Source organism: Drosophila kikkawai, chromosome 2L (genome assembly GCF_030179895.1).
Source record: "Drosophila kikkawai strain 14028-0561.14 chromosome 2L, DkikHiC1v2, whole genome shotgun sequence".
In the NCBI taxonomy this organism is placed as follows: domain Eukaryota; kingdom Metazoa; phylum Arthropoda; class Insecta; order Diptera; family Drosophilidae; genus Drosophila; species Drosophila kikkawai.
This window is the reverse complement of record NC_091728.1, coordinates 459,810-481,596: the sequence shown is the minus strand read 5'-3', so window position 1 is coordinate 481,596 and position 21,787 is coordinate 459,810. Positions and strand designations below refer to the sequence as shown.

Genomic DNA, 21,787 nt, shown 5'->3' with positions numbered 1-21,787 from the left:
ACATCTGGGCTGGGTTGTATTCGTGAAGTTGTTTCCACTAAAAAGCAAAAAAAAAAGGGAAGATAAATGGCGAAATATGAATAGGTAGTAAGTGAGTCGCTTGCCATGAATATATGAGGTGTAGAACGGTGCGAGGGTTGGGATACTTTGTATAGTTTTCAAGTGTTTCAGAGTTTACTCTTTAAAACAAGGAAAACTACAACAATTATTAAACACTCAATGGTACAGAATATTACGAGTTATTGGGTTTAGGAGTATATAATGTTGTTTAAGCCATTTTTCGAAATATGATATTCCATACAGACTCCAGTTGCTACACTTGTCAAAATTGAAGTCGAAAAAAGCCACAAATCTCTATAGTATCCCTTGTTTTTAGAAACTCGACAGCACAAAATTCGAACACAAAAAGCCCCTCAATATAAGTACATTCGAAATTATTGTGTTTATATCGCGTACAGACGTGTCGCCATTCTGAGTTCTGATTTCCGGGTTTGTTCCAAGAAGCAGCCGCCAAATTTGTGTCCCAATAAATGCTTTTAACATAGACCCCATAGATCGCATATGTAAAATGGACAGAAAGCCCTCAAGTCACCGCCCCCATTATCAGCACCAGCATTACAGTAGCAATATTGAACATAAGACGCCGGAGCAACCGCATTACTATCCTTTGAAAACGGATACCCAGCCGGCGAATAAGGGGAGCGGTTGTGTCTCTCCGGAATCGGTCCAATCCTCTCGCCTGCCCCATAATCCCCAGGACCCCGGTCAGGCCTATGTTCAGCAGTACTTCCAGAGCCGGCAAGCCATGATAACCACTGCATCGGTCCCTCAAAGGCGACAATATCAACAGCAACAGCAGGCCATGCAAATCAACGAGAGACTGGCCGAAATCGATCGCCGGAACGCCATCAAGAAGCTCTCGGAGATGCGCATGCAGAAGAACATGCAAACCGTTGACAAGAACATGGAGGCGCTGAAGGAGCTGCACGCCAGCATACCGGCAATCAACAAGATCTTCGATGTCCAGTGCCGCATCGGAAGCGGCACGTTCAGCACCGTGTTGCTGGGAACCCTCCAGGGCGAACGGTGTCTGCTGGAGACGCAGCGCCGGAGGTTTGCCATCAAGCACCACAATCCCACCAGCCACCCGGAGCGAATACTGCGGGAGTTGGAGTGCATGGTGCGCATCGGGGGCGTGGACAATGTTATTGGCATTAACTGCTGCATTCGGTGCAATGACAATGTGGCCTTTGTCATGCCCTACATGACCCACGATCGGTTCCACGACATCTACAAGCTGTTGAGCGTCCAGGAGGTCCGCGAGTACATGAGGAACTTGCTGATCGCCCTGCGACACGTCCACAGGTTCAACGTCATCCATCGGGACGTGAAGCCGAGCAATATTCTGTTTAATCGCCGCACCGGCAAGTTTCTGCTATGCGATTTTGGCTTGGCCCAGAGGATCGCCGAAGACGGCTCGGTAATCCAGGCGAGTGACTTTGGGGCCTTTTCCTTCCTTCGAGACAAGGATGCGGTGAAGAACGTAATGTTGCAGGACGGCAATTCGGCTCAGGCTGAGGCGGAGGATTACATGGCGAATCGTAAGATGAGGGCTCTGGGCGGCGGCGGCGGCGTGGATCATCCGCTGAAGGGGCCACCTAGTTTCCTGAAATTCCGGGAGCCGCTGACCAAGAAGGACATGGCCAACCAGAAGGCGGATACGCTCAAGTTACTCAATCGCTTACGATTCATGAGCCCCCAGACCAATCCCGACAACTATGTGGTGCCCTCAGTGTCGGTGAAGAAGGAGATGCACGCCTCGCGGGCAGGCACACCAGGGTACAGGCCACCCGAGGTCCTGCTGAGACATCCACATCAGACCACCGCCGTGGATGTGTGGGCCTCGGGGGTTATAATGATATCGATGCTCTCGGCTATGCATCCGTTTTTTAAGGCTCCCAACGACTGCAGCGCCCTGGCGGAAATTATGAACCTTGTCGGCGATATTTCGGTGCGAAAGGTGGCCTTCATGATGGATCGCTTGGTTTTGCTTACGCAGAAGCGGAATCCTCTGGACTTGAGGCGTGTCTGCATGCGACTCCGCTACGCTGAGCACTTCCTGGCGCCAGAGATGCAGCGGCGGCATCGAAGGGCCGATGGCAGCACCGAGATGTGCCGGGGCTGCGATCAGCCGACCTTCAACTGTCTCTGCCGGAACAGCGCTCACAAGCTGGAGTCGTACGATGGACTGGACATGTTTCCCTCGAATGCCTATGACCTGCTCTCCCGCCTGCTGGAGGTCAATCCCGAGAAGCGGATCACAGCCGAGGAGGCGCTGAAGCATCCGTTCTTCAGCGACCAGCAGAGAATCGCCTCGGGCGTCCCGCTGCATCAGCAGCACCAGTTGGTGGCCAGGGACTCGATGCCTGCGACGGCAGCCAGGACCCTCAAGCCCTTCGTATCGTATCCCGTGGAGCTGGCCTCCGCAACCAATATCTGATTCGTTTGTATTTATTATACGCATTCCCTTGGCTTCCTTTCATTTATATTTCATTTAAGTAAAAAACCAAAAACAGGGAGAGCAACGCCTTGGCCTCTAATTGAATTGTGCAGACAAGAACAAGGACCAGATAATTCCTATAACAAAAGGTGAAAATATTCACAACAAATTTGCATCGAAAATATAATGCCAATTTACGTTATGTTTTGTTGATGTTTAAATTAATCAAGGCATCTTTTCCCGAACCAAAAAACAAAAGTTCATTTCGTATCTTTCTTTTTCAATTATTTTTGTTTGGTTTGAATTGTTTTGATTGTTACCTTTTTTGTCTTTTATTTATTTATCAAAATGGCTATACTCTAACGAAAGGCATTTTAATTTTGTCAATATATTTATATTATATTTTTCACGCTGTTATTCTGAATTAATTTTTAAAACTAAGATGTTGATTTCTTATTGATATTTATTTCCATTAATAATAGTTTAAACTAAGTTTAGGCTGGGATATAAGAGCATTTCCACATAATCAAGTCTTACCTGTTTTTCATTTGAATTATTCCCAATAATTTCATTGTTTTCTTACCCTCTTTGGAAACCCTTCTCCACCTTTAATTTTCACTTTTGAAATTATCTTGTGACAATCATGTTTTCATTTATTTCCTCTTTTTTATATTTCCCCGACAGCCATTTTGCGAATTGGTTTTTGTGCGGGACTTTCGCCCAGAGGAATACATTTCCCCTCTGCCTTATCAATTTGCATTATTGACGCTTACAAAAAAATATTATTTTGTTGTCTCGCACACAGAGCCAAAGGTTATATAGAATACTCTTTTATTTTTCTCTTGGTTTTTGCCCTTTTGGCATTTGTTTTTGCCACAAAAAATTCATGGTTCGCTGCGAATTATGTTGACAATTTCATTCTGTGACCAAGAAAAGAAATCTGATATTTATCTGTGAATATATATGTGTGTGTGTGTGTGAGCTGCTGGAAAGTCGCCAAGAAAGAAAGTTCCAGTTGTCGACGCGGCAAAATAGTTTATTAAAAAGTTTCCCAGAACTATTTTTTCTACTCTTTTCTTTGCAATCAAAAGTATGCAGTAGTTTTTTCTGCCAATGATAAATCCAACAGATTTCATTGCTAGCTTTTAGGCCGCGGGTGAAATTTCGTTTGAAATGCAGGGATTTACATGTATGGGATTGACTAAATTTTATTTTTATACCCTTGCAGGGTATTATAAATTCAGTCAGAAGTTTGCAACGCAGTGAAGGAGACGTTTCCGACCCTATAAAGTATATATATTCTTGATCAGCATCAACAGCCGAGTCGATCTAGCCATGTCCGTCTGTCCGTCTGTCCGTCTGTCCGTCTGTCTGTCTGTCTGTCTGTCCGTCTGTCTGTTTCTACGCAAACTAGTCCCTCAGTTTTAAAGCTATCTGAATGAAACTTTGCATATAGTCTTCTATATGCTCTCACTGCTATATATGTCGGAACGGGCCGGATCGGACGACTATATCATATAGCTGCCATACAAATGTTCGATAAATTTTTAGAAAAAAAATTATAACTTAGCTGTTTTTCAACATATGTGCACTATTTTTTACATATGACCATTTTATATTATTTCTGAATTTTGCTAAAAATTTTATGAAAATCGGACGACTATATCATATAGCTGCCATAGAAACGATCAGGAAATTAATAGAAAAAAAATTATAACTTCGTTGTTTTTCAAACTATTTTTATCTACTCTGAGATATAAGCTTATTTTATTAGTTCAGAATTGTGGTATAAATTTTATGAAAATCGGACAACTATATCATATAGCTGCCATATAAACCGATCGGTAGGTGTAGGGAAAATGTAAAACTGGGAATGTAAAACTGTAACTGTCAAACTCTCAACATAATAAGTATAGGTAAAATGCAATGAAATAATATCTGCAAGGGTATACAAACTTCGGCGTGCCGAAGTTAGCTTCCTTTCTTGTTAAATACAATTTATGGTTTTTGTTTAATTGAAAGCTATTATTTGGTATGAACCGAGCTTTGTTGGCTACAAAAATTAAGTTTTAAATTGAAATATATTGTACAAAGAGATGCTCCTTTAATTTTTCAAGAATAACATTTTTTTATATTAATAAATTAATTTTCTACTTGGTTTCTACTTAGCTCTAGTTTATTTTCTTATTTAAATACTTGTTTAAAAGGAATAATCACAAAAAGACGGTCGAGCTACGTTTGTTAACATCTTCCGCCCTTTAACCTCCACTGTCCGCCATTCGACAGGAAGGACAGGAGGCACAAAGGGCTTTTAGGCGCTTCGTTGGGGATCAGAATGGCCGCAACAACTGTGCCACGGCACTCACACTGACACTCACACTAACACTTGCACCTTCATGCTGCCACACGCGCCGCAGCACATATTCTCACATAGAAAAGCTCACGTACAGATAGAAAAGTTGGAGAAGAAAGTTTTTAATGAACCTCGGTATTTAGGGAAAACTTAATATTTAAAAGTTAATTTTCAATGATTTTCCATTGATCATAAATCAAAAGTTCAAATATTTCCTATACAATTTATTAAATGCAATAATTCTTTTACTTATACTTGCTTGTGAATAGTTTTGGCCAAAATTCTTACTTTAAAGCAGTATTTAATTTTATGCTATTTTGTAATTATGAAAATGCTAACCAATAAGGTTGCCGGCGCGCCCGCTTTAGGGCTGAATTAACAGACACTAAGGACACAAAGGGGTAAACAGTACTCCCCGTATGCCTTAATAAATAATAGGAAAAAAAGTATTTAATTTTTTACTGTGTGGTACTTCACTCCAAGATACACTCGCTCTGGCTGCACACAAGCATACCAGGCTCCAGCTCCCCGCGGAGCCATAAACATTTCTAGCGCTCGCCTGTCCGCTCGGCCACAAAAGCCGCGTGCGCAACTCACCGGACACAATGCGGCTTATCAACACGGCAAAAACGGAGGAAAAGCGGTTGGGAAAATCGTGTAGGAGGTGGTAGTGATGGTAGTGGCGGATCGTGGAGGATAGTGAGAGGGGAAAACTAAAGAGACAGCTCTCGTATTGCCCCTCGCATCGCATCCCGTTTAGCGCTTTATGGCACATGATAGATTAGTCTGGCCGCAGGTGTAACCAGTTGCGGCTTTTTCGGTGGCTCTCCTGTTGGCTCCTGTTTGGCTTCTCTTTGTCCAGCTCCGGAAAACCCACTCCACCCACTCGACCCACTGCCTATTCCCCATTCCGCGTGTCCAGCACCATCGGGTTTTCCGCGATAGCGGAGCACGTAATTAAGTAATTAGAGGAGGCAGCACTTTAAGCTGCCCGGGATGATGGGTGTGTGAGCAGTACTGCTGTGTGTGTGCGCGAAGTGTGTGCTGTGTGTCTGTGTGCTGGCATAGCCGTTGTATTTAATAAAACATTTTTGCAGTCAGCTCCAAGGGAATCGTTTCGGTTTGGGGGTATTTTTAGGTAGGAGGATGCGATTTATAGAGAGAGAGGTATTTATGGGTTCTAGGGAAATGAGTTGAAATTTAAATTAAATTTAATACGAAATTATTAATCACCTAAATTGAATAAGAATGCTATTTTATTGTTGCTACATAGATTTTATCTTTTATATTTTATTATTGGGAACTTTGTAAAGTTCTCAAAGTTCGTCAATACTTCCTCAACCTCCCTTCTTTGTAGCTGTAATGTAGGCAACACTTTAAAGGCGAAAATGGAAAGCAAATACCGCAGGGTGCAATGTCCTGGAAGCGCGAGCTACCCGATTGACTGTTGACTTCGTGTGCATGAAGTCCTCCGAACCTCCTGCAGGACCTCCTCCCCCCGCTTCGTCACCATTCATCTGTCTCAGTGGCGCATTTCTGCTGTCAGTTGGATGTTTGTTTGCCCGCCTGTCGCGCTTTGTTTGCTTTCCGCATGCGTTGCACATTCAACTGTCTCCTCATCCTCGTCCTCATCCTCGTCCTCGTCCTCGCACTCGTCCTCATCCGTTACCCCAATGGCATCAGCTCTCCCGCGTCCCCAACTCGCCAACCCCAACCGCCTCTTAAAGGTGGCGCCAAATGGAGCCACATCGATGACGATGATGATGACGCCAAAGCTAGAGGCAGAGCCGAAGCCAACAGCTGCTGACATCCTATGCTCGTGTCGGGTCACTAAATGAAGAATGATGGACACAAGGCGGGACACTGGAGGACCGTAGGAGATCCCCCCGTCTCCTGCTGCATTCTTGGAATATTTTGTCATCTTCAAATGGGATTTATGCTGCTTGGCTTGGGTCTCGGGTGTCCCGAGTGTCATTGTCATTGTCATTCAGAGCTGGTGCAGTGCAGTCGTGCACCCTGCCCCCAGTTCACCTTCTTCAAACTTTAAAGTTAATTGGAAATAGTTTTTTCCCTCTTTTTTTTACCAATTTCCCGGGCTTTCCCACATATGATTTGCTTGTGTTTGGTGTTGGGGCCGCCGACCAATCGTGAAATTTGCCGTACAAAATATGGATTTATGTCAGCAACAATAGCTGGGCGGTGGTACAACAACATTGTCATCGCCCAGCCAACATTGCAGCTATTTTTAGCGCCCTTTTTTACACTAAGAGAAATGTAATAGATAATCGAATGCCATAGGAGAAATAGTTGTAAATGCGTTTCGTACCTTTTGCCAAGATAATTTGTGGGTTTCTTCTATCTAGTTCATTATCTAATTTCTTGAGACTATCATATTTTCGCCAAGTGTAGCTCCTCTTCATGGTTGTCAGCTGCTAGCTGTTGGCAATGCATCACTGATTATGAAAAGCTCGCTAAAAGCTGGACCCATGATATATTGCCTTTGTTGTTGCCCCTCGCAGCGTTGCATGTTGCTGGTGTTGCTAGTGTTGTTGCTGGTGTTGCTGCTGTTTTGCGGTATCATTGCCGCTGATGCGACTGCCAGATGTTAACGGCATTCTATTGCCATCATCGCACGTAAGCGACACGACACAATAATGAAGTTTTATGCTTTGCCACCTGCAATACAAACTCATCCCATGATGTGGGCATGGCCGGCATGGTTGGAAAATGCGGGAAAAAGCAGTGGAAAGCACACACACAGCAACACACCATCACTAGCTGCAATCAAACGGAAAACGCTGGCGATTTCTTTTGACTTTTATGTGCACGATAAGTACGAGTACGAGTGGGGGATATGTGAAGGCGCTGAGCTGTCTGGGAGTTCGTTAAGGGAAACCTCATCAATAATGCCTGCAATGCCGGTCAGTGAGGTGATAGTGTATCCGAAGATGAAGGGTGAAGCAGAGCCCGAGACAGAGAGATATATCCCTGGATAATGGGAAATAATAACCTGTGGGTGCAGTCTCTGGTTCTGTAAAATTCCCCTCGGTTGGATTTATGACAGTTTCAAGAGTCTGTTCGTTTAATTACTTGCAGGAAAGCTGAATGGCCCATTGATTGGTGAAGTAAACGAGGAATTTTTGTTTAATACGACACTTTTTATATTGAAGTCATTGAAAGAAAACTTGTGAATATTGTATTTATTAACCATTTAATGTTACGATTTTAAACAATCCTTAGATTCTTGGTTATAAAGTGAGCAGTAAAAGAACCCTAACTCTTATGTGTCTATAAATAGTTATTTGAAATCCATTTCTTAAAGTTTCCTTAAATTGCAAGCACTTTTTAATAAAGCTAAAGCATTTTATCAGCTGTCAGTGGAGTGATTATGGAATCCCTGAGGACTCCTCCAAATAGTACTCCATTAAGGTCGCTTGTGGGTTAACTCTCCCACTGTTATTAATTATTAACCCACATAACCTCGGAGGCCAGGCCGCAGGAGTCCATTCATAAATTAAACAATTGCGGCCGGGCCCAATCCAGCTGCAAAAGGTGTGAGCTGTGACATGACGTCAGGTGGCATTAATGGAAATGGCAAGCCGCGCTAAGCCAGAAACTTCAGGTGACAAGTGACAAGATTAATTAACTGACGCCAGCAGACGAACAAAAAGGAAAAAATGAAAAAAAAAACAGGAAAAAATAAAGAACATAACGACACGAAACGAGGACAACACTCAGGGACAACAATGAAACATAACTGAACATGGCCATGAAACAGTTGTGAAATCACAAAACTGTCCAAACACACACACACAGACATCACGGAGTTGCCACGTCACACGACGAGGTCCTCGAGGAGAGCCGAGAGCCGGATCCGGACTGGGATCCGGAGTCAGACAATCCCTGCGCCTAAATGACAATGGCAAAAGTTGCCGCCGCTGCCAGGTTTCGCTTTCCTAATTTTAATTAGCCGCAACAGGAGACCACAACAAGTTGAGCTAAAATCGTCTGAGAAGCCAAGGACATTCTAGTGATACTCTTTCTATGGGGGATAAATGTATGGATTTGTAAAGCCCTATGGGAAATGTTTTTATAAAATTTTGAAAATGTTTGTATTTAAGAATTCAGCCTCCAAGAAACTCCTCCAAGAAAAGTCCCTTAACAACGACCAAAAACTGTGCATAATTACATTAAATAAATTAAAAGTATTATCTCGAAAAGGGAAATAACTAAATATACAAAAATATTTATTATTTAGCTCACTTAATTCCTGTAGAAAAACAAAAAACAAACCCATTTCGTAGGGTATTTTGGGTCGAATTTGGCCCCTCGCTTTGTTGCCACACTGTTGTGGGGGCAGCAGCTGCAGGTGCGTGTAGCATTTATGAACTCGTTACACGTAATTAGGGTCAGTGTGTCTCTCCCGTTACGCGTTACCTCTAACTCCATATATCCCTCCCTATCGCAGGATCTCGCATTGTGCTTGTGTGTGTGTGCGGGTACGTGTGCGGAGTGACAATTAATTACTGAAACTCAACTGCAGTCGCCGGGATGAACGGAGCGAACGCGCGGGCAGTTGTTGTTGTTGGGCCTATTGAAATATAAAACCGCGTTTTTTGGGCGCCGCCAAAGTCATAAAGCTTCATTTTTTTGGGTTGACTTTAATTAGGCAGATTACACTTGCAGAAATATCATAGATTATAAAGTGTTTTAGGTGAAGTCGGTTATTAAATATTGTCTAAACCTTGTGGGATATTATTTTCATTTAATTTGATTTAAAACGTTGGTTCTTAAAACTAAATTTCAATAATTTTAATTAAATTTCACTAAATAAAAAGTACACCATATTTTTTCTCAGTGCTCTGGAGCACATGTAAATTAGGAGGAGTTCAGGTGCCACGCCCCAACGCCGCCAACGAGTGAACTATTTATGATGAGAAATTCATGCATGTTGAGTGTGGGTGTGTCCTCTTGGTCCTCTTGGCCACCTTAATTGGCAGTGGCCGGTCGGTTTTAATTAGTTTTCGCAACGCTTGAAGCCTGCTCCTGTTCGGTGTTCACTGTTCCTGTTCCCCGTTACCTGCGCTCCCTGTTTCCATGCGTGAATTATTATGCCCAGCGTAATATACCCTATATATATAAAAAAAAAGGAAAGTCAAGTCCCGGGATCGGGGAAAATTATGCAACAGCGGGTATTTAAGCCACACTGTAGCCGTCGATGCCACCGAACTTAATTGAGTTGCATGTGGCACCGCCACCAGCTCGCAGCAACTCCCTATTCCTCCCTACGGCCATGGATTTTGGCCCCGTTTGTATTCAGTTTGGCCCGAACAGCAGCGCTGTTGAGCTGTTAATAAAGCGAGCCGCCGCAGCAAAGTCCTCGTATCGGGCTCATTTGTCACTTGTGCCCTTCTGTTTATTCCCTCTAATTACATGGCCACCAATGGTTTATTGTTTGGGCCAAAAAATTTGCATTGCATTTGGAAACAACCACGGAAAAAGGGAAAGGGAATGGGAAAATGTTGGTAAACATGCTTTTTCAATGCAAATGAGAGGAACATGTCTCGAATTCAATTAAAAATATCAGGGTAAAACTTTGTTTTAAGGGTTTTAAAAATACATATTTAAAATTATATAAATGTATTTAATTACTATTGAAATCATTAAGAGGAGTTTATAGTTATTCTTATGTTTTAGGGAATCAAATATAAATGTTATTTTATAGGCATTTATTCCCATAAATGAAAACCTACAGTACAATTTTCATATAAATTATTCATTAGTACTTAAAATTGTTATTCCTCTTTAAATACATTACCAGAACTGTCAATTAGAGGCTGGAATGGAATGTGCCAGTATTTCCTTGTCAAGGGTGTGACTTAATCAGAAGTCGAGCCACCTTGCCATGTCAAAGGTGAGAAAAAGAGTTGACTTCAGAAGTCCCTGTTTGAACTGAAAATACAACCAATTATTGGGAAACCAAATTACCAGGCAAACTCCACACAGAAGTGTTATTCCCAAAAAGAGTTCCCAAACAAACTCACCTGGACAATAAACAAAAATGTTTCAAAAAAAGTAAAAGAACCAACTCATGAAATTTAATGAAATTATTTCAAACTGCAGCCTCGGCAGGCGGAAACTAGAATTAGAAACAACTTTCTATGGAAGATGCTGTGCATTCAATTAGAAATATCTGAGAGACCAGAGGCCGGGGTCCGGGGGCCGCGGTCCGGGGTTTGGGGTCTGCAGGCAATGTCAAAATGATGTGGGAAAATAAATAAATATATTTTACAAGCAAATCAAAGGCGAGAGCGTTCTTGAACCATTTTTAATATGGAAATTGATATGAGGTGAACACTTTGCGTTCTGCCTTGCCCTGCTTTTCCCTCGCTTTTGCTTTGCTGCCGAGCTTATTTATGCATGAAGATGACTTTACATTCCCTGGCAACGGCTACGGCACCAGCAACACTTTTACGGTTGTCCGTTTGCTCATCTGTTTGGTTACGGACTGTTGGACACTGAAATTCCGAGAGATATATATTCAGGGGATGAGAACTGTTGGCGGGAGAGTGGGGAGGTGGGGGAGGGCCAGATCTGAACGAGTTGTGTCTGTGAAAAAAAAATATTTATTTGACTACCTTGAAAGAAGACAGCCCTGAAATCCCTCCTGCAACTTATTATGCTGCAGTTGCACTTGGAAAAAAATATTAAGAATTAAGTTAAATTGAGTTTTAATTTAAAAAAAATAATAAGATTAGTGTAAATAATAATAAGATGGAATCCATATTCTATAGAAAAACACGAATTATCCATTTAGCAATATTTTTTGTCGACATATTAAACTGAACTCTTTCTCTTCATATACTTTGTTAATATTCCGATTTTCCCTATTTCCCCTAATAAGAACAAATTATTTTTCCCTGTGCTTTCCCTCTCGAGTATCTGTATCTTTGGAAGCGTCGTCGTCTTGACCTTTTTGTGGTCAAAGTGCACACAAGCATGAATCGAGAGAGATCTTACCTGGAAATGTTTTCCCCTCGGCTCGACCCTCAGCGCTGTCTCGGTGTCTGTTTGCTCTCGCATAACAGGTTTCCCTGTTTCCCGCTTTCCTTTTGGGTTTTCTTCTAGGCTTTTCATTTCTTTGTTCGCCCTTTTTTCGGCTGCTCACTTGATAGATGGTCGGTCTTCTGGCTGGCTGCCATAAATATTGATTAATAATATAGTTTTACATTCGGCGGAATGCACTTTGCGGGCAGCTGTCTGTCCGTGTGTCCGGGGGTGAGAGATCATCATCAAAACAACTTCATTGTGCAATTGACTTGAGCGTTGAACAATGGAATTATATCCTGGCCTAAGTAGCTCTTAGATATGAGACCCTCTCTCGGGGGTTGCCCGGCTGCTCTTCTTTCCATTCACCTGCAGGTGTCGTTTCCTTCACACGGTCTTCTCTTGAGGGTTTTCCCTCTGGCTTCTGGCCTACATCTTAATCCGGGGCTGATGTGTATTTATTACTCGATTCGGTTGCTAGCCAAATAATTGGTCCTGTCTTGTGGCTTGGCTTCTTGGGGAGTTTTCCAGAGTTTTCCGGCTTCTAATGCATTTTGGAAATGGATCTGGGTTCTGCGTTAAAGGGGGTCTGTGTTAGTGACTTTTTTTTGATGGGGTTTTCTATTATGTATTCCCCAAGGAGTATTTGATTGCAACAAGGTGGTGGAAATTCAAGGAAATAACGTATATATTTGAGGTTTTAATAAACTAGAATATTTACTGTAAATCTTTCTTATTATTGTAATTTTTTTCTGCTGCTCTTTTAAATTGAAAATCGCTTACAAGCTAAACTTTTGCAGACTTAGTTTTATTTAATTCCCAGCTAAAAACTAACTGGCGCAATAAACAAACTTTGATTGCTATTCAAATCCGTTTAATGCCAAGATCACTTGGCAATTCATGCGTCCTGAGGAGGAATAAAATACAATAAAGAGGTAGTGGGGGCACTGGTAAGGAGCGGAAAGGAGCAGAAATCCTGGCCAGCACGCAACAATTTATGTGCATTTATAATTCAAAGGGACACAGCAAACGGGCAAAAAAAAAAAGGGAAAATAGACAAAAACCAAGGCGGGAAGGCCACGAGACGACAGACAGACAGACAGACAGACGACAGGCGACAACACAACACAAATTGAATTGGCTAAAAAGTTTTAATTAATTTATTGTTACTCCAGGCAGTCGCAGTCGTCGCAGCAGCTTGTGATTTCCCCGATTCCTCCTCCTTTCCCCGAAAAGTCAACTCATTTAAATTGTTGTCCTTGCGTTAATGCATGGCTGCGAAAGTTCTCTAATTGTTTAGAGCGTCCCATTCCGAAGAGACCAAGGGCCAGCTCGCTTGGGGTGTTAAGTTGAGGGGTTCTTTCTTCCAACTCTAAGCGGAGGGGTTAAGGTCCAACAACTTGGGGCTGGGTAATGGCCAGCTATGAGTCAGCCTTTTAAACGGCCAATCTCGGGGAAGTGTTACAACAAGTTTAAGCTTAATAGCTTAATAGTTTACTTGGTAAAATTTTAATTGAATTGCTATAAGAAGTTTAGTGAAATCGCGGGTTTTTAGAGTAGCAATATTTAAACTTAAACGAAAAGATTAAGTTTAATTCTTATCAAAATAAGATTTTTGTAAATATTTTCTATATTATTACATTTTTATATGGTTGCCAGGTCGCAGGGTCTTTTGATAAACCAATAAAAGCTGAATTCTTAATTATATAAACTTATTTAAAATAAAATGAATTCGCATTCCTCTTTGCCTCTTTGTAAATATTAATTTCTCGCAAGGCTTCAACTGCTCGCTTATTTTTCAAATCTTTAACTCGCTTCACTTTGCATTTTTACATTTTAAAATCCTCCATTGTTTACTCCTTTTTCGAGTAGTTTCGTTTTGCCACCTGAGGAAGCCTCAAATCAAAATGCAATTGTGTCTGGTCTCCACAAAAAAGGGCAGCCCGAAAACCCTCGAAAAAAAGGTCGACTGCAGTGTTTGTGTCCGTTGCTGTGACATTTTTATTGAATTTTAATTTATGCTCCGCTCTCAAGTGTCCGCCGCCCGACAAAAACATACAAGGCACATCAAGTATTTATTGTCTCAGAGACCCGAAAAAGTCAATAACCTGAGCTAGATTTTCCCTCGGATGCTGCGGCGAGAGGAAAACCAATTCCAGCTCTTGAAGCGTGACATCAAATGACAACGAAAAAGAATTTCCATTGGACACACACTGCTGCCACACTATAGAAAAAATCTCCTCTACCTGGACCCGGTCCCGGAGTGAATCTGGGTAGATTATTGACATTCTGTCTCCCATGGTGCTGCAATAGTTACCTCAGAGTTCAATTCCCCCGGCAGTCTCAGATCGAAGATAGATAGATAGGGAAATTTATAGATACTTGGTGTCCGTCCAGACTGGCTGAGAAATTAAATATCTATTCATTTCTTCGGGTAATTATGTAAATTTAACAAATCCGTCGACTGGACGCTGGAATGACCTGGGAGGTGGAGCAGGCAAAATTCAATTCAATTTTCACACTCTGCCGCTCTGGCTCTCTGCCGGACGGCTGAGCAAACATGTGGTATTGGCTAATAACCTAAGCAGCAAGTAAACAAGTGGCAAAAGTCGTTGGTCCCGCCCATGGCTTCCCTTATTGCTAAATCTGTTCATAGCTGACGCCTCAGCCCTCTGAGCGAAACCCCAAAGTATGTCCAATGCACTTTATCCTGATCCTGTTGCTGACACGAGAAGAGGAGACGTGCACTGTGGGAAAAACATTAGGAATTATACAGAAAATGAATACAAATACTATTAGTAATAAATTCCATTAATACAAAAGACCTCTATATTATTATATCTTTTTGAATTTCAATGAAAATATTTTTAATTCTGAAAAGCTTAAAGGGAAACATATAAAGTACATTTTCGAGCTGTGCACAGGGAGACAGGAGCAAAACTCGTCCGAAAAACTAATAAAGACAAGTGGCAAGTCAGCACCAGCAACAGGACACAGTCCTCACTGCGCCCTCTGATTTTCCCGCCTTATTTCCCTTCTTTTGCCCGCCGGATAACACCCGTCCCTGTTTTGTGGCCAGATCCTTTGCGCAAACACATGACTCTCGCCCATGTTTCTGGGTTTCCCCATTAGTGCCAAGCGCTAATCGCCATTGTCCACCCTTGTCAAAAAGGAGCAGCAGGACTTCCAACTTTTTGCCCCTCCCCTGCTTCTTTTTTTGCACCCCTCTCAGTGGCTGTCACAAAAATCGCAGCTAGCAAGCAGAAGCTTCTCCTCAAAAAAAAGGGGGAAAAAGAAAAATAAGAGGAGCGTGTGTGGAAAATTTATCTCAGTGTGTGGCGAGCTAAAAGCGCAAATAAATAATCAGCAACAGTTGCCAAATAGATCGGAACTTTTTCCCCATCAGTTTTCGGGTTCTTATGCTGGGTACTTGTGGGGTATATTTGTTTGAGCTCTCAGATCTCAGGACCTACAAGAGGTAAAGCGTTCAAATTTGTTTTGCATATATCTCCATTAAATTAACAATGCACAGTATTTAAACTCTAGGATCTTGAGATAATAACAAATTTGGGAAACTACACTTGAAAAACACCCTAATAAACGTATTTTTAAGATATATATTTAGCCTAAAGAGGTAATTCCTACTAGACCCTAAATAAAAACCTTTGAAATGCTTTGAGGACCAGGTATTCTGTAGTCACAACCTTATAAGAATTTTGTGCTCTTTTTCTTTTGGGGGGCGTGTCTAAGGGGAGCCACTTACTTACTTACGCGACTTGTCCGGGCGGTTTGTCACCATCTAATCCGTGTTGCCCCAAGACATTAGTAGCCATCCCCACAGAAGCCCGGGCGCACACAATAAATTGCCAAAGATTATTGTCAGCAAGATTGCAGGAGCAACCCTCGCATTTGTCACACTTCCTCCTCCTCTTCGCATGTGAGTGTAATCTCTGCATTGCATGCACACACTCTGCGGAATACCGAAAACTATAAACCAAATATATAGTGAGCATCATATACATTTATTGAAACAGATGTAAATCGACGATAGGCGGCGCAACGAAGCCACTTAAGAGAAGCCAATGGTCCATAAGAGTGGCTATCGGGCTTGTATGGCTTTGCTAATTGTTTCCATTGCGGTGGAAACCCCACAATTGAATAAAATGGAATGCCAAACGCAAAACAAACAAATTTCTATTGATTTTTCGTGAGAAATCACAGTGAGAAGGCATTTCGATATGAAGTATGTTCGGTGGTTGAATGATTTTGAAGAGAAATTCTCAAGGGATTATGCTTGTTGATAAGCATACTGGAAACTAAACTTATGATTTATGTTGAATACGATACATATAACTTTTATCAAACAGATTTTGAGGGGAATTTAATTTTTATCGAGAAATAAAATTTACCATTCAATAATTTTAATTATTAAGCTTATCAATTCCCAAAACAATTTAGATTTACCATGAGAGGAATGTATGAAACTTATGATTTATACTTCACGCGATAGTTTCAAGAAATCTTTGAAAATGTGATTTATTATTTTGGAAAAAGAATTATTTGAGACCAAGAAAAGTACTTGTCAAGAAAATACATTATTATTACATTCAGTAAATCAGTAATTCTCGTATCATTCCCAAAACACCATCTGTTTGCTGTAAAAATCTGAAATATAAATACCAGGCAATCCACAAATTCATTTAAATAAATTATTAAAACTTAAAAAGCAATCAAAGTAGTGCACATGACAAACAAAATTCCGGGCTCTACTTGCCTTCCCTTGCAATCTCTTCAAATATTCCAACCGGAAAAATAATGCAGGCAAAACTTTCAACCTTAATACATATCATATTGTCCAGGAACAAACTTTTTGCAGCTCCTTTTGCCGGCGAAAAACTTCAGCTACTTTGGCCACTACTCGGGCAGCAGCAGCAGCAACTTTTTTGTTTTACATAAAATTGAAAGCCAAAAAGCAAACACAGTTGGCTTATGTATCGCCCCCGGATCAAAAGGCGCTCCTCCCCTGGAGCTGACCAGTTGATATTGGCCAGGCTAGGGCAGGGAGCCGCTACCACTCCACCCAGCCCTAACTATGTGCAACTTTTAATTGCCATCACGGATTTTCTGCCGGAATTCTGGACAAGACAATGGGCTAGGGCTACGCTTCTCCCGCAACGAAAGTTGGCGCAGAGGCCCTCGGCTCAACTTGAGCTCCTGCTAACTTCGACTGTGCGCGTAGACAAAACTACTAAATGTCAAAAGTGTCAAAATTTCTTAGAATTATGTCTAGCGAACATCAAAAGTTGCCCGGGAAAAGCTGCGCCATGTTGCTAGCCTGCACAAGTTGTGGTTGCTGAATGCACTGCATAAAATTAAGCTTTGAAAGGGGAGGAGAAAAAAAAAGGACTAGTCATCAGTTTTTCTGTAAAAATGTCAGATATTTTATTATTATTACTAATTGATTCAAAAGAATATTAACCTTTCATTAATTTTTTTAAGAAAATTAAAACTGGTGTTAGGAGAAAAATGTTCAGATCCCGCTTTTTCCCTTCTAAATACAAATTAGCAATATACAATTAGTATAGAAAATATTATACAAACGCTTCGCTTCAAGCCAAGTTCCCCACTATTTTCCGCAGTGTGTTTTTTGGTATTTTGGTGTTGCCGCTGTTGAGTTCGTTGGAGCTTACAAGCCACATGTTTCTGTTCGTAACATTTTCGACACATTAACGGAGTCTGGCAGGAGCAGGAGCAGTATCGGGGAATGGGAACGGAACCCAGAACTGTGACTGGCAATAGGGTCGCGAAGTAAAGTAAAGCCAGCCGAAGGGCAGCACCATGGGATATAGTGGCATATAGTAGTAGTATCGCATGTTGCAGGCAGCAAATGCTTGGTCTTGTATTTTTAAACCTCCCTGAAAAAAATAACAACAAGGAAGTCTGGTTTCTGTGGATTTTTCTTGTATTTTTTTTTTTTTTACTTGTGCCATGTGATATGTGAAATTGAGAACAGTAATGACGTTGTCAACGAGGCAGCGGTGGAGGAGGCACGACAGGCATATCAGAGCCAAGCAGCAACACATCACATCTCATCACGTTCGAAGGCCAAAACCAGAAACAAGAGTCGGCCCAGAGCCCGAACGATTCGAGAATCGAGAATGGCGAATGGTAAGTGGCATTGGCAACATGACAACTTGCTTGCTTTTGACCGGGCTTAAAGGTAGATCTGTCACGAATATTGAATGTTGCCACAACAGGCACAACAGAATGTCACAGAAATGATTTTAAATATTTATAAATAAAGCAATAAAGCATATTGCTTTAAGTACTAAGAGGGTTCTACTATTACTTTGTGAAGCTAAGGGCACTATACTATATATTCTCTTGAATTTAACCTATCCTGCGCCCTTCCTGGACCCTTAAGCCAAGTATCTGGCAGAATTTGTTTATCCTCATTTATGTCAGCAACACGCACCAGCAATTTCTGGCCAGTAGCGTGCCTGCAACATGTGCCTAGTGCCCGTCAGCAACACTGCCAGAGGCAGAGGGAAGGCGAGTGGGTGGCGAGTCGTTGGCCGCTTCGATAATTTCTGTAACATTTTGTAAATGCGGCAATAAACGCCGCGGGCAGCACCGAAAATGAGACACCTACGGTGCGGGGCGAAGCAATTACCAAAACGGGGAGCCCAGAGCCCAGAACTCAGAAACCAGACCCAGACCAGACCCAGGTCCAGGTCCAGGCCTGTGTTTTAGGCCAACAACCACAGTCCAGAGAAAAACGCATTGAAAGCGAAGCTTTAAGAAAGCAGCGGGGGACTTAGGGAGACTCAGAGCCACAGAGGGGCAAGATGACTCGAAGATGGAGTTCCAAGTGAAGAGAGTCGGCCTGCAACAGTAGACGCCTGTGTAGGGGGCCGGGGTAAACCTGTTCCACAAGGGTCCCGCGGGGGGCAGACTGGAGACTTTTAGTGACGACACAAACGGGTTTTTTTCAGGGGGTTTTAGGGGGATGGGGGGATAAAAAGTAAATTTCACACTGCCTTTGCCTTCTTATTGTTATGTTTTATAATATTTTTAGAGAGACAAAAGACCGAATCGCAGACTTTGGGAGTTTTTGAGTAAGGGAGCTGTTGCACTGAAGGAAACTTAGTTGAATATATGTATATTTTGTATACGTTTTCTTAAATTATTTATAATTATTTAGTTTTCAGTAAAACTACTCAGGTTCTCAGCGATAGCGTTAGTGACTCCAATAAGGTATCTTTAAGTAAGATCTACTCATTTCTTGAATTTTTAGAAATTGCCGTCACTCTCTGGCCCTTGAAATACTCCAAATATTTGTGGAATTCCCAAAACTCTCCCTGATTTAATAGCGATTTTATCGCAGTGCAAATGTTTGGTCGTTGAAGGTCCGAGTCTCTGAGGCGACACTTTAGTTATTTTCCACTTCTTGCTGCACTCCAACTCCAACACACTCCGCACTCCACTTCACTTTTCAAAGGCCGCATTAAAATGCATGATAAAAACGAGCCCATGAGCCACATGAGTTGGATGAATAAAATGATGACGGCCCCGAGCATGATGATGATGACGGTGATGATGATGACGGAGGTGGCATAAGATGGAGGAGTGCTCCGATGATAATTCTCGTACTGATGAGGCTGAAGCCTGCCCCGAGGCAGCAACTGCTGCAACTGGTTGGACCTCGCTGGTTGCATCCAGACGTCATCCTGGATTGTTGTGGGTGCAGCCGCATATACAGTGGGGAGCAAAAATGATTCCATGATCAACGTTTTCATGTTTGAGCGCACATAAAAATTAAACGAATAAAGTAAATGACAAAAACTTTTTTTTTATTGAACACCTTGTTTATTGTTTACAATTAGGCATACGTAGCTAAATTATAGATGAAAAATTAAATTGTTATAATTAAAAAACAAAAACAAGCGGCATGTACTCAGTTTTGCACCATCCGGTATTCGTTCATATTTTTTCTCTTCTTACTTATTTTATCAGCAATTGACCTGCAGATTTATTGTTAAATGCCTTTTGCATTTATTATTATTTGTCAGAATTCAGAAAATCACTCTCTTCCCCAAGTTTATAGTTGTTTGTTGCATTTGTAACCTAGTCGGTAACGATTTCCTGAAAAATTAAGAAGCTGTCTTATGATAAAAAAAATATTATTGTTTTCCTGACTAAAAGTAGGTGTTCGACACGCACTATTGATGAGAAGCTGAAAATTAATAAATATGTTGCAGAAAAGACACAATGTTTGTCCTTAAAGGAAGTTGGATGGTCACCGTCGCATTCTAACAGATGCTGACGCTCGACTTATGATGTCTAAAATAAGAAAAAATAGACTTTTAACGCCAAAATAAGCTTATACTGAAATAAGTAAAGGCGTAAGACGATGGATAGCTAGAAGAGCCCTAGGTAGGATTGGTTACGAGCCAGCAATGAAAAAAAACTAACCAGCTTTATCCGTAAAATTCGATAAGGAACACAAGAACTGGACAACAGAAGACTGGAAACGTATTATCTGGTCGAAAGAATCTAAGTTTAATCGTTTTCAGTCGGATGGAAAACAGTATTGTTGGCGGAGACCTGGTGACAAGTTTCAAAGGCATCATGTGAAGCAAACAGTGAAACATGGAGGCGGCAACATAATGGCATGGGGCTGTTTCACGTTGGACAGTTGCTCAAAAATGAAGGGATTATGAGAAAGGATGATTATTTGAATATTTTGCATACCCATCTTCCAAATTTTCTTGCCCAGTGTTCGAACCCAGAGCCGGAAATCAGTTTTTAGCTAGGTGGGGATCCCAAGCAAACAGCGGAAATAGTTAAAAAATGGCTCGGAAACCAAAATTTTAGGATGATGGAGGGACCAGCGCAAAGTCCCGACCTCAATCCGATTGAAAACCCATTGTCAATCATAAAACGACGGCTCGGGCAGTATCAATCAAGCCCATCCAACTTGGACGTTCTTTGGGGGCGTGTAGAATTAGAGTGGAATAATATTCCAAAAGGAATTGTCGAAAAATTAGTTGAGAGTATTCCAAAATGTATAAAAAATATCATAGAAATTAAGGGTCTCTGGGCAAAATATTTATAATGAATTTATTTTGAATTTTTTCTTCAATGGTGCAAAACTGAGTACATGCTGCTTGTTTTTGTTTTTTAATTATAACAATTTAATTTCTTCATCTATAATTTTGCTACGTATGCCTAATTGTAAAAAATAAACAAGGTGTTCAATAAAAAAAAAGTTTTTGTCATTTACTTTATTCGTTTAATTTTTATGTGCGCTCAAACATGAAAACGTTAATCATGGAATCATTTTTGCTCCCCACTGTATATTTTATACATTTTACATGTGATACTCCGCTCCTCCTCCTCCTGCTGCTTCTCTGATTTTTCCCCTACTTTATCCCCACTTTCCCCCTTATCTTGTGCTCATTTTCCTTTGGTCTCGCGTAGGCGTGTTCCCTGGGCAATTGTTGAGCTTGAGCCTGAATCTGACTATGACTCTGACTCTGACTCCGACTCTGGATCCTAGGCTGAGTCTGGGTCTGGCGTTTGCGGGTTAATGTCAGTGTCGGGGCTCTTTTGGGTTCAGGTTCTCGGTCTCTGGTCCTATCTGCCAGGCATCATCTCTCGGTGAAGTTTGCTGGCTTGCTCGAAAGGTTAAGTAGTTGGGACAGACGACGACGGCAATGTTAACTCTATACCTTCCCTCCACGTTATAACTCTTGACTTGTAACACTGTAAGTAAAAATAGGACAAATTAATAAGTAAAAACTATTAAGAGCGTAAATGAAGTTAATAATAAGCATATTTATGGGGAACAATGTTAACTCAGTAACTCAAACAACTAAAAATAC

General features: G+C 41.6%; 1 protein-coding gene across 2 annotated transcripts; it reads left to right on the top strand.

The window, feature by feature from the left end:
- Positions 1-318: 318 nt before the first annotated feature.
- Positions 319-2,579, top strand: LOC108074272 (cell division cycle 7-related protein kinase). 2 transcript variants are annotated; one of them, XM_017166244.3, is made up of 2 exons: positions 319-489; positions 555-2,579. In XM_017166244.3, exon 2 carries the CDS (start codon positions 569-571, stop codon positions 2,498-2,500), a length of 1,932 nt encoding a protein of 643 aa, XP_017021733.1. In that variant the 5' UTR covers positions 319-489; positions 555-568; the 3' UTR covers positions 2,501-2,579. The 2 variants fall into 2 exon arrangements, with proteins under 2 accessions (XP_017021733.1, XP_017021732.1); XM_017166243.3 differs by having other exon boundaries at positions 546-2,579.
- Positions 2,580-21,787: the final 19,208 nt, after the last annotated feature.